Source organism: Plectropomus leopardus, chromosome 13 (assembly GCF_008729295.1).
Source record: "Plectropomus leopardus isolate mb chromosome 13, YSFRI_Pleo_2.0, whole genome shotgun sequence".
Lineage (NCBI taxonomy): Eukaryota > Metazoa > Chordata > Actinopteri > Perciformes > Serranidae > Plectropomus > Plectropomus leopardus.
In genome coordinates this window covers 19492171-19505943 of record NC_056475.1, presented here as the reverse complement: position 1 = coordinate 19505943, position 13773 = coordinate 19492171, and the positions used below count along the sequence as shown (strand labels likewise).

Sequence of the window (13773 nt, the reverse complement as noted above, 5' to 3'; positions counted from 1 at the left end):
AGCACTCCAGATGTCCCTCTCCCCAGCAACGCTTTCCAAGTTCTTTCTGGGGGACCCCAAGGCGTTTCCAGGCCAGACAAGATATATAATCCCTCCAGCATGTTTCGGGTCTGCCCCGGGGCCTCCAACCAGTTGGACATGCCTGGATCACTTCCAATGGGAGGCATCCTGATCAGATGCCCAAACCACCTCAACTTGGGATATATCATTCATGTTAATATTATTGGATCACACTGTATGGTCTATTTCTATGGCCCTTTATTAAAACCACATCTTTGTAAAGTGACAGAAAAAAAAAGTCACTATTGAGTCATTACCAGAGCAGGCGGAGGAGAGAACTGTTTTCTCACCTCCTCCTTAAATGTTCTGGCAGTAGGAAAACTGAATCAGCAGCGCCAAACTGTCGCAGAGGTTAAATGAGAATGTTGGACCAGAATAGCAAACAGGGAGCAGCAGCTCTTTTGAGAAGCCTCTTACTCCAGGCAGCAGCCTGGTCACTGCAAAGTGTCGTTAAATTCAAGATGTAAACAAAAGGAGCCCTTGACAGGAATTTCCACATATTGAAGTTCAAAATCTTGGTTATTCAGGTGTAAAAATCTGACCATGTAACAGGCAGTACAGCTACCTATGTCAGTTTAACAAGGAAATTAAGTTAAAGATGTAAATATTGTGATGTTGCCAAGTTGCAAAAAACAGAACGCCTAACTAAAAAAAGTATTGCGAGTCTTGAAGAGGTAGAAGAAGAGGTATGCTTATAATTCAAAGTGTTGAATCTCACATAACTGCCATAAAGCAACCGGAAATAACAAATCCAGCAGGATTCGACTCATTTTGCAAAGCCACTGTAGGAAAAAAAATTAGATTTTAAAACCAAATTATAGGCTAGTTATGAATTCTAACATACTTACACAGCTATATATGCTGGCTGGCTGTCTCATGAAAAGAAGGATAATAACACTAAGCACAGGGAGTGGATAATCAAGGCTTTAAATAAAATAAACACTTCTTTTTTTCTTTTTTAATCTCATCATTAAGTCTGAGAAACACTAAGCACATTTATAGAAGGTGAAAGGGCCACAAAAAGGGACTACCAAGGTCCATTTTTTGTCACACTTATCAAGACACAGCCCAAACACTGCTAAGCATGAATGAAAACTCAGCTAAGAAAAGTACGTTAAGGGACTGAATGAGGTATACCATCTTAGACAAAACATTTATCAGTGAATACTCAGATCAGCAAATAAGATCATTTGAAAAAGGAAAAAAGTGGCAAACATTCACTTGTAGAACCACAGTGTGGACAACTGCACAAGCAAAAATAAAAACCCATACAGATCATCATCTAAAATATGCCCATGTTTATGAAGAAAGGAAAAATATATATAATTGTCCAGATACATGTATTTTCACCTTCAACAGCAAAAATGAAAAATAGAAATCACACTGAATGGACCAAGTTGGACAACAGACCTAAAAATGTGAGGACTACTTTGCAGCATCAGGACCAACTCAACAGCTAGCAATTAATAATCTAAAGTAGGATTAGTTAAATGAATATAATTAAGGAAACGCTGAAGGGATATTTAGTAAAAAGCAAAGAAAAACAACATGAAGATGTAATAAAACGTCAATCCGCATTCCACAGTCATTTTAGCCAAGTCCAACTGGCTGATGGCTGTTGTTGGAAGTCTCCTAAAGATAAACGCGATTACAGGTTCACTTGTTGAGTGACACAAATTTGAGGGCATATCTCTGAAGCTTATTAATTTGCCATTTGAGTATTTGAAAACAGTATGCTTTGTCTTATACCTGCTCATTTTCAGGACGACTGATAAAATGTTTTCAGATTTTTAAAATACCTCTAACAAAGCAAAATGGCACGACGTCATGCCTTCATTCTCACTGCTCACAAAAAAAGCTTCAAAATGCAACTAAGAGCAATATACAGAAGAATTTGTCCAAAAATTATAATGTATGGATTTTTTTTTTTTTTTTTTTTAAAAGGGGGCATAATGTGATATTAAAAGGCTAATGATAAAATTATTTGCACTGACGATTACGTCCACAAAACAAACAACCCTGGAAGTTTTATATTATCTGAGAGCTGAAATCCCAGCACAAGCTGGCCAGTTTCAGTCTGTTCCTTTTGATAACTATCAGCACTGAACTGACTGTTCTTCAGTCTAAAATTAATGAGGGAATCTTTACGGTCAACAACTATCAATGTGATAACAATGTCATATTTCCTTCAAGTTCTACCCAACAAGGCAACAGCACTGACCCTGTCTGGCAAAAAAAATAATGAACATTAGTATGGCATAGTGGTTGCTAATAGGATAAGAACTGGATATGCTCTGATCAACAAGAGCATCTGATGCATCTGCATCCCAGCAGACACAGTGATATAGACGCGAAGCACCTCTCCAATCCCCCCAGCCACAGTAGTCAGGGGTAAAAGCCTACAGTGTGTGTCTAGGTTGAAAGGTACCAAATTTTAAATGTTCAACCTCAAAATATTGGAGAAATGGAGCTCTTCATTACAACCAGAGTGTGATGAGACACCTGGTAATTGTTATTCAGTGTAACCAGTAAGACCAACAAGTGACAGCTCAAATGCGTACAGTATATGGCTCCAAGGCTCAACATCACCCTGTCACTTCAGCCTGGGCTGTGAGATAAAACCTTGCTAACAGCAAATCTGAAACACTGGCATACATGAGTTTGCCCTTAGAGAAGTAGACTGAAACACTCTTTGCAGCTTTCTCAGTAATAGTGGCATATCTGCAGCCTGCTGCCTGGATCATTCTTCCCTGGGCTAAAGAAAGGATAGACGGGCTCTTCAAAGCAAGTGTCAAACATGTACAGTCTCTTCATTGTGACGGCATCATAGAAACTAAGGCGCCCGTTGTCGTAGTCCAGGTACACACCGACCCGAGGAGAGTTCCAGTAGTCAGCGACAGGGATCCGCCCATCCTCACCGTTGGCATACAACCGGTCCTGTAGGCACAGGCTCCAGTATCCTGCCGAGGGAGTGAGGCTGACAAAGCCCTTCCTGTTGCTGCACTCAGTGGTGACTCCCAGGTACCACACACCTTTGTCCCTCACATCCACCTCCCAGTAGTGCTGGCCACTGGCATACTGGGCTGTGGCAAGGACACCGCAGAACCGGTTAAAGCGGGCTGGCAGGTCTGGTTCCTGGTTACGAACACGGCCCTCCTCCACTTTTGTGTCAAAGTCCGAGATAAGCAGGTTTGGATGAGCTGTGTCTGGGTCTAAGGTGAGGTTCTGAGGCACTACATAGGAAGAGAGGGGATAAATTAGTCTACTTTGCTCTTAAATAGGGCAGAAGATGGCAGTACATTCAGAAAAAAGAGAGGAATCCAATTTGACGTTGTCGTCCAAGAAAACCTGGAGACTCCAAAACCAGAAAGAACCATTTCTTTGCTACAGTGTAAGTAGGCTGATCAAGCAACATTACATTGTTCCTGCTGAAGTGATGATACAAGGCAAAAAGCTGTATTGGTTTGCATTTAAGAATATAGGCACAAATATTAACTTTAAAGATTAAAAAAAAAAAATCTAAATTTTATGCAACTCACTTTTAGACTCTTTTAAAGCAACCCCCTTCATTTTAAAAAAAAAAAAAAATCTTTGACATATCTAGTTAGAAGTGTGTGTAAATAAGATACAATGCCTGCATTTCTTTGTCTGTCTGGAGCAAAGCCAGTGAGATAGTAAACAATTCCCTGCATGGATTCCTTATGTGAGAACCGAGACGGAGAGGAGCCAAACCACATACAGTATATTACTACCTAAAGCTTGTTTTCCACTTAAAACTAAGACATGATGTACATGAAAGGCAGTGTACATATATTTTACCTATGTTAACTGTAAGACCCGTGCCTGATTTCCTCTCTGGCCAGACTTCTCCATCTTATGTCTGACCGGTGCATGATTTTAAATAAGATCACTGCAGCCTAGTTGATCTTCTTTGGAATTCAGATAAATAATTTACCTTTCAGCATCTTATTATTTTTCTCTATACACAAAAAAACAATAGATTAATTTAAGATTTAAATAACCTTGTGTATTCTGCTGGTTTTCTGACTTCACATTGCAACAGTTTTGACTGTGTTCAGTGCAAGCTTCTGTGTGTAGAGTTAACTCACTGGTATGCAGCACGTGCATCATCTTCTTCCACATGATAAGCTGGAAGGGCCCTGAGAAGTCTGTGAATTCAGTCGCACAATTAACGGTATCGAGAGATGTGAAAGGCTTGCAATGAATGACTCTGCAAGGGGAAAGATAGGATAAGAAATGATCGCACAAAGCTGCCTTTTTGAAAAGTCACTGTCAATAGAATATTTATAGTTTCATATCAAATCAACAACCATAGGCTAACTTACTCATTGAATGTCTCAGCAAGACTCTGGTGGAGGAAAAAAAGGACACCTTTAGATTAATACTGAATAAACTTCACACTGATTTCAAAGCTGGTCAAACATATTGGCAAGTTTAACCCACATCCATTTCTTAAACATGTCCTAATGTTGACAACACTTGCTGTGAGATTGTGAGCTAAGACTTTGTGCTAAAATTAAATGCTTACTACCAGTAGAAAGCAATGATTTCAAGCTTTGGGTGGCGGCTTTAACATGCAATTTAAACACTAGTTTCATAACACGTTTTTGAAGCTTTGGTTAAGACACACCGACAGTAACTGTGAATCTCTAGAGGAGGCATGGTGATTTAAGAGTTAAATCACATCTGTGAATCAGACCACTCCTATATTAGACTGACCTCAAAGCTAGATTTGCCACTGATGTGGCTGTGGATGTCAGCTATGGCTTTGTCCACAGCGGACACCTCCGTCTCCACGATCTTTAAGTTCTCGTCTATGACGGCCATGGTGGCCACCTCCTCAGCATCCAGGCTCTCGAGCAGGGAGTCTCTCTCATCCAGCAAGAACTGCACCAAAGCACCAACATCCGCCTCAATCTTCTCCTTGAGTCTCTGTTTCTTCAACTGGAGGGCAGCGATGTTCAGAGGATTAAGATGAAAGATTCATTAGGTGATAATTAAAAGTGTCAATGGTGTGTTTGTTCAGTGTTAACCAACATTTTTGTGCAGTGTGTACCGCAATGTTTATACATCAAGTACTTCCTGACTATTACCGAGGCCTCCAAACTGGTTTGAAATGATGCATTTCACTGGACGGACAAAACAGGTTTAAACCGGCAAGTTAAAGAAGGTTGTTATCTTGAAAGACTACTTGAACCAAAATATACACGTCAATGTTACCAGCTCAAAATACACTACAAAGTTGTCGATTACATACCCGCACTTCACTTCTGGTGCGCTCATCAGCCGTTATAACTTTTACACACTGAGACTTCTGCCAGTTGAGCTCCATTAACCTCAGTTTTAACTCCATCTGTAACACACATGCATATCAAGACACATGTACACAGTAAAACAGGATATCATAGGAAAAAAATGACCAAATATTGGGCGGATAGCAAATGAGACATTTGGCAAAAGCCATACCAGCTCTTATCTCTTGCCCAAATGTACAGTAGCATACTGAGGAGAACGCATCCGAGCACATTTATACATGTAGACTTACTTTCATGTCATTCACAACTTCTGGCACCGGTGCTACCTCATGGTGTCTGAAACAACAATGACACAAATGAGCGGGCAGTTAGTGGTTTACAGGGCAATTAGTCACACCACCCCCAAAACACTTAAAGAACCCTGTGGGGTTTTTTGTAAATTAAAAGAAGTTTATAGTCTGTTTTTCTTACCAAACCACATTGTGTGTATCCTAGAGGTGTAAAAAAAAAAACAAACAAACAAGTGCATTTACTGCCTTTTAAAACATTAAAAAAAAAGTTTTTTTTTTAATTATTTCTGTTTGCTAGCAGCATTATTCATCACTGCCTTTGTTGGTGTCTTACCACAACCAACTATGGATGGAATCTCACAGTCCTGCATACAAGTACATCATCATGCACAAAGAAAGACATAAAAAAAAAAACACATTGAGGACATTAAAATACAATGCTCTACAGTGCTTAAAATAAAATAACAATGGGGCGCCCGGTGGCTGAGTGGATAAAGCAGGCGCCCCAAGAATGAAGGCAGTGTCCTTGCTGCAGCAGCCTCAGTTTCAACTCCCACTCGTGGCCCTTTGCTGCATGTCATTCCCTCTCTCTTTTCCTGTCCAATAAAAGGCTAAAATGCCAAATAAATAAATAAAGAAATAAAATAATAATAAAAACTCCACAGGGAGACTTTAAAAAGCCGGTAGGAGTAATATTCTCTTGGTACATTTTATCAAGAGTTCCCCTTTGAATGCCAAAAAATGGCTGAACACCAACTAGTTTAAGACAAGGGTGTTTCCAAACTCTTAAAGTCAACTGCATAGTCCAACTAAAAGAACATGTAGTCACACCACTGTGGTAAGACATAATGCTGTCATTTTTTTACACATACTGTTAACAGTTTTTGGATTGTCTTGAAGAGTTGAGTAGCAACACCAAACCCCACAAGAGCAAAAACAAGTCTTTGTGCTGCAAAATGGATGCAAACAAATCAAGACAAAAGATTATGCTAGCAAAATTTGAATGATAAAAATTTGCATTATTTTAACTTTATGTTAAAGCTGTGGCTTGACAAGGGGAGGATACAACAATATTCTGTCTATAAGTAAATTCACTGCCATGGAAATTTCAATTTCACTCTTTCTTAGCCATTTTCTGACCTCGCCTTTGCACCCTCTTACATCAGATACACATGCAGATATTTTTTTTCCTTAGACGACAGCAGTGACTGTTCTTGTGTACTGTACTTTCAGTACCCACAGCTGTGCTGATAAACTTTGCCACATATATAATACATTTTTGCCAGAATCCCTATTTCTTTTAAAAATTCACACTAATGTAACATAAAAGTTTGAAATGTCATTTTAAAGGGATTAAAAGGCACATTCAACTTACTCAAAGTCACCTCAGGTGCATTAACAGCTGCAGTTTCAGATTTTTAATGGGGTGTCAGCGTTTAATTTGGTTTTAATGATCACAGAGATAAAACAATGGAATATTTTAATGCTGATACACTCAAGTTTCTCCTCACCAAAAACAACTATGACTTAAGGATAGAAAGACTGACAAAGGCATAAACTTAGATTGGGTTTTCTCAGGTTATCTCAAGGTTTGTGTCTTATCTCAAAGACACAACACCAGGAAACTATTGCCTTGGCAGAAGTATGGCAAGGTTAAGGAAGAAAACTTAACAGTTTCTGTCAGATCTGATTTTGTTTTCCTTTAATCCCTTTTGTCACAATACTTAGGTTTCTTGTATGTGCTTAAATGGCAAATTAAATGTTCAGAAACCTGGCAATGTTCAAGTGCAAGTTTCATCATATCAATACTTGCTTACAAATTCAAATCTGGTTACTGTCAATGTTATCTGCAGTTCATTATATGCAGCTAAAATGTAGCATGTCATAGGTTTAGGCTACTCTGCGTGGGCAATGAATCTCACTGGCAACCTGACCTGTGCAATCTCAGTGACTAATGATTACTTACAAACAAGCTTTTCCTTGACAAGAAAGCGACAGTGATGAATTTGCAAAAGAATATCTTTCAGAGCAAACAAAAAGCTAACCAAAGAGATTGTGTCTAATTTCCCTGTGAAAAAAAGGTGCGAACACGACCAACCTGTGTGCTCTAGATTCCCTGCAGACCACACAGATGGGCCTTTTATCAGTCTGGCAGTACAATTTCAGCTCTTCTCCGTGTTGCTCACACTTTCCATCTACTTTAACGGGCTTAGAGGGTGCAGGACAAGAGCCCAGACAGTCCAGATCGTCCAGTTTGGCCACCAGGTTCTGCACCAGGTAGTTTTTGGTGAAGGTCTTCTTGTTGAACACCTGAGACAACAAAGAAAGCAACTGAGAAACGCAGACATCTGCTTGTAACCAAGGCCAAAAGCCAGTGTTACTTTGCCCACAGTGTGTATATATTTATTCTACATTAAAGCAGTTCTTCAATGGCGAAATGCAAAATTAGGTCATCATTGTTAGCCAACTAACCTGCTGACAATTTACCGAAAGCTAGCTAAAGCCAGCCACCATATCAACGGTTGCTACAAAAATGCACTGCGTAGCTTGTGTCATTTTTCACACAGCAACATCCAATAAGCCACTCTGAAGTCGCTTATAAATTTAATAACGTTGAATCAACATTGTCACAAGTGTACTCGGCATATTTCGTGATGAAAAATACGGTGGAAAATACAGAAAACGTGCATTAACTCACGGTTCGGCACTGAGGACACTGGTAACCGTAGTCTCCGCCATTTTCATCCCAGTGCATGCAGATACAAAAACGACAGAAATTGTGCCCGCACTTCAGTATGACGGGGTCTTTAAAGAAGTCCAAACAAATCGCACATGTGAGCTCTTTCCTCAGGTCGTCTCCAGCTGCTCCAGCAGTAGCCATGTTTACAAGCCAACAGCAGCACAACACCGCCACAGCGCCACACTGCAGGAAGTGAAGGAAGGAGAGGGCGGGGCCAGGGATGGAAGGACGCGGGCATATTTGTGCTGCGTCATTTTCCGTCTTGACCAATCAGATTCTCCTCTCTTCCTGGCTCGCTCTCATCCAATCCTGATCCAATCAGGTGAAAGAATTAAAAAGTTTCTATCATACATCCAGTATCTGGCGAGGAGAATAACACTTAATACTTGATGAAATCAAACTTTTATTTGCTTGACATTGACAAACGCTGCCAGTGTAGGGTTTAGCCTTTGATGTATGTCACTACATCACTAATGTAGCATATTAAGTTCTTCTTATTTCATGCTTTCTCTCCTTATAGTACATAGACTTAATCTCTCTGAAACCTGGAGTGACATCACTTTTCTTGTGCTCCTTTCAAACGCCATTCACAAGTATTTAAATCTTTGAGCCACCAAAGGACAATGAGCAACTTGGTAAAAATGTGTTTCTACAACTATAACATTTTTTAAATAGATTTAGATATTTCTAATTAAAAACAAACACAAGGAAACTCCCTTGGGAAAAAAGAAAAAAGCTAGGGAAAAACTACATTTGTAATTATAATTACATATCACTTTAAAATTCCTTTAAAATGTAAAAACTTTTGTTGGACCGATTTCATTTTTACTAATAATCCACTTACACGTGTTATGAACAGGTTTCACGTTAATGACTCATAAAACTAGCTGTTCCAATATTTTTTTCACATTATTTAAAACAAATTCTAAAGTGTTAAAATTATGTTACAGAATTATAATTTTTCTTGTTTATTTTCTTTCATTTTTTTGTTTTGTTTTGGGGTTTTTTAAACTAATTTTCAGGTCATTTTCTTTTACCTTTCAGTAATCTCTTGCTAATTTTGGGGACATTTCTTCTTCTGTTGCACATTGTGATTTTTCCATGTTTTTGACAGAAATCAAGCCAATTTTTTAGATCGTAAAGGCTTAATCACACAAAAGATTTTTATGATTTTTCTATCTAATGTAATTGCCATTGCCTGCCTGTCCATTTTCTATTTTTTCAAGAATTCATGCTTTCTGGTCTCAAGTCAGTCTCAAAGCACTCCTAGTCCTGTGTCCTGTTTTTTTCTCAGCTACACACTTCTAAAAAAAATACTGAATAAATTAACAACAACCACTAAGCAACAATATTTATTTTTAAATACATATACATAAAACCCATAAAAAAGACACAAACTGAATATCAAGTTTGATTGTTTGTGCTAAAATTGTCATATACATGGGGATAACTGGCTGTGGAATATACATTACATTGCATAGCTTGGATTGGCATGTGAGGGATGTGACTCAAAAAGTGCATTCGATGTCAGACGTGGTGTTATTTCCAAATTCATCAGGGCAAGAAAAAAGAAATCACCGCCAGCTTTCAGCAGACTATTACCTTTTATAAACCATCACATCCCTCGCTGATTCACACCTCGGGCTGATTCCTGGCTCATGTTCATCACATCAGCTAGCCCTGATAAATACCGGAAATAATTATGCAATGATGACTGACAACACCATAATAAGACAAATATTCAGGAACACTGATCTCAGCATGTTGTATATCCATAGCAGAGTAAGACACAGGTTTAACAACACATGTAAACAAGAAATTTCACCAGTGATATCAACTAAATAATGAGACATTCATGCCTCATGCCACCATTTTTATCGTGACATACAGATTTGTAAGCAGCTATTTTGTTTGCATCCTTTGTTAAAAAAAAAAAAAAAACATGACTCAGAACATTGGAATCCCACACAGCACTAGTGACAAATAAAGCTTACAGAAACTTAATGTGAGAAGGGGGTTAAATCACTCAATATGGATACAGTATTTGCATGTTCACGGCACCACACTTATCAGCAGTGTAACACAGAAGTGGAAAGTGGCTCTGTAGAGATTCTCTTCAGTCATCAACTGTAGTAAATTGTGCTACAATACACAGTCTGGAAAAGAAATAACTCCTGAGATGAGTGTCTTTATAAACTTTAACCAGTATTATTTAAAAAAAAGAACATATGTGCCTGAAATATTTTGAATAAATATGACAATATCACAGAAACACATAGTGGAGGAACAATTCCTGCGAGGATGGATAATAGTAAACATTGTGGTAACAGAAGCAGTTATGATGGCTTGTAAACACATGAAAAACTACATAACTGAGTTTACAAAATAAAAACAAAAATCCTTAATACATCTCACATTCTGTATCACATGGTAAACAAAAGAAAGAAATGTGAGTTAATAAAACAATTAGCTGGTTATTAAACATTAATTCTGAAATTCTGACGACAGTGGTCCTAATCTCCAGTGTGATAAGAGCCTTCTGCAGGTTCACAGATAAGAAACAGGTGATGAAGCTCCAAACTGACTGTCTAGGCAAATATTTCAGGACAAAATTGTAGGCCTAAAGGCACAGTTCACCCCAGACTGAATATTTATCTACACACACACACACACACACCATAGCTTTACATTTTCTAGCCAAACTCTTGGGTTTAATATTTACCTTTCAATCCCCAATATTCTGAAAGGACACTATCCTCTGGCCACCTATGAACTTTATAATAACTTTGAGTTGTAAGTGAGATTGTAGTGTAAACACTGGACTTTTGCATCCATAACACAATTGCTAAGATACGTAACAACTGGAATATGCTGCACAATGTGTGCAGTAATCAGCTGTATCCTTAGCAAGCTGTAGAAAAGATGGTCTTGTTACCATTAATATGATTAACATTATAGTAGACAGACAGAGAAGTACCAGGGCTCACAAACTTCAGTGAAGTTTTGACTGACACAGGGGCAGGTCGATAACATCTGAGTGCTCTCTTTAAGGTGAACTATTCCTTTCAGTATGAACACTGACATCATCTAGTCCCCTTTACCCGAGGTAAACCTGAGGCACTAAATCTCTGACTTGGCCTGTGTGACACTAGCTTTATGAGAAAAAGTGCTCTTGGTGACTGGGACTGTCCTGAAGGGATAAAGCTGCTTCAGGCACTTTAACACCATAAAGCCAGTAAGGGAGAAAGGAAATACCATGCTACTAGCAGCACAAGTGAGAATGTTAAGTGAAGATGGCGTATAGCAGAATCGTCTGTGCTGTTTTCTGTTGCAGTGATCAAGGTATGTGATGGATCCAATGCTGTAGAAATCCCTCCATTGACAGGCACACTCACACACACACACACACACACACACACATACACACACACACACCCAATAACACTTATGATCAATCTCAGATTTTTGGTGTTATGAAAGTAATTTAATACCAGTAAAAAAACAAGAAAAGAAATTCCCAAATTTTATAAAAACCCTCACATACTCTGCATCCCTTTGTCCATCTGTCCATCCACGCATCCATTGCTCAGACCTCCGAGCTGTTGTGGCAGTCTTGCATCCTCACCACCAGCATGGGCTCCGTACTGACAGAGCCTTTCACCACCTCTTGCACCCCCTCCCTCCACCCCTCCTTCCCATCCTTCTGTCTGGATCTCAGCACCAGTACGATGGTGACAATAATGAGCACGGTCAGCAGCAGCCCCACCAGTGCCCCCACCACAGTCACCAGACCCTCCTCCTCCTCCTCTGCGTTCAGCCCACTGGGTTCCAGCCCGTCTGTAAACAGCTCATTCGACCCCCCTGCCCGCCGCTTGGTGCGGTCCAAAGCGATGTGCATGATATTGGTCCCGCGGTTGTTGTCTGCACCAATATCCTCAGCGATCTCTGGGACTTCCTCGCCAATGGACCTCCTGGAGCGATGACCTTTGGCATTTGATGGGGTCAGGGCGAGATCGTTGCTGGCAGAGACAAAAGAGTGGTACTCCAGGCTGCGCTTTCCAATGCCTCTGTTTGCATTTTCTTTGGAGCGGACTGTGTAAATGGTGTGAATGTACCACTCACGGCCTGCTGCAACCTGAAGAAACACAAAATTAGGCAGATCTTTGAGTTATATTCAATTTACAAACTGAGCAAATAGAAGTGGTTAAAAAAATATCTACATGAATTTTTGAAAAGGTGTGACCTGCAGGTGCTGGACTGATCTATTAGACTGGGTTTCTGGCAAAAGTGCACTTTATCAGCCTTGAGTTGAGTGAATGCACACACAAGCTGTATGGTTGTGCAACTGTATCCCATGATAGAAAATGCACAGTAAAGCTTTTTTTTTTTTGAAGTTTTATCCATTGAATGACAAAGTTATACTTATCACCAAAGCTGCTAGTTCACAATAAAATTGCCACTGACTATGTGGAACAGTAAGATGAAGAATACCTGGAACATAGCTGTAGAGTCCAACCTAAAGCCATCAGACCCAGGCTGTCTAACGAGGGACATGGCAGATGGATCATCCACTGCCAGCACAGCATTAAAGCTGACATCCCCGAAGACTCGTGCCTGAGTCTCTGGCTGAGCCTTGTCCTGGTGAGGTGTGAGAATGAGGGAAAAAAAGGAGATAAGGACATATTTTTTTATTTGATTTTAAAATATTATTTTGTATGTCTCTACATATTTAAATTGCAACATCAAACATCTGAATAATACTCACAAGGATCTTGAACCTATAGAGCAATGACGGGGAATCAGCTAGGCAGCCAAATTCAAACTTGGTCGGGTTGTACTTTGGTACATATCCATCAGCACCAGTGCAGAGGAAAACCTTCTCTATGCTGCAGAAGAAAGAGTCCCCCAGGTTCTGCACAGGGTCCACCATCACACGACTGTAGATTGTATCACCTGAAATACAGAAAGAAGAAATTAATCCCAAAGCTTACGCCAAGTTATTATTACATATCATACATAAATCCAGGGAAGACCGAGTATTTAATAGAAGTGAATATAAAAATAATTATATAAGGCCATGGTGGTGGTTTTGTATGTTTTAGCCATTGTACTACAAATCAGCGTACTTAACTGTCAACCATGTCCACAGCATTGCCTTTAAATTTATTTTCTATCTTCCAAGCAGAAGCAAAAAGCCCCAAATTCACTTTATCCTCTCCATGATGTTTATGTTTGCAAACTGGTTGTCTTCCAGGATTTGTTTGTAAATGCAATGCCTTTAGGCTCAAATATCTGATGTCAGTTACTTTACAAACCACACAACAATATTACTTTAACAAAATGAAAAGCGAATGTAATGTCCACTGTGATGGATCAGCCACTGTAGCCCAAGCAAGGCTTATCTTTT

The 13773-nt window shown here is 39.4% G+C and overlaps 2 protein-coding genes across 2 annotated transcripts in view; both read right to left on the bottom strand.

Annotated features, from left to right (window-relative positions):
• Window positions 1-1344: 1344 nt before the first annotated feature.
• Window positions 1345-8563, bottom strand: trim47 (tripartite motif containing 47). Its single transcript, XM_042499956.1, has 8 exons — window positions 8325-8563; window positions 7725-7936; window positions 5627-5672; window positions 5339-5434; window positions 4801-5025; window positions 4407-4429; window positions 4170-4291; window positions 1345-3293 (listed from the first exon to the last, which is right to left on the bottom strand). The coding sequence occupies exons 1-8, from the start codon at window positions 8505-8507 to the stop codon at window positions 2764-2766; spliced, it is 1437 nt and encodes a 478-aa protein (XP_042355890.1). The 5' UTR covers window positions 8508-8563; the 3' UTR covers window positions 1345-2763.
• A 3341-nt stretch (window positions 8564-11904) lies between these two features.
• Window positions 11905-13773, bottom strand: part of frem2a (FRAS1 related extracellular matrix 2a) — a 65875-nt gene continuing 64006 nt past the window's right edge. Inside the window, exons 22-24 of the mRNA XM_042499407.1 lie at window positions 13132-13319; window positions 12858-13004; window positions 11905-12501 (exon numbers count right to left, since the gene is read on the bottom strand). Of these exons, the coding sequence (XP_042355341.1) occupies window positions 11953-12501; window positions 12858-13004; window positions 13132-13319 (884 nt within the window). The 3' untranslated portion in view covers window positions 11905-11952. The remainder of the gene's footprint in view (window positions 12502-12857; window positions 13005-13131; window positions 13320-13773) is intronic.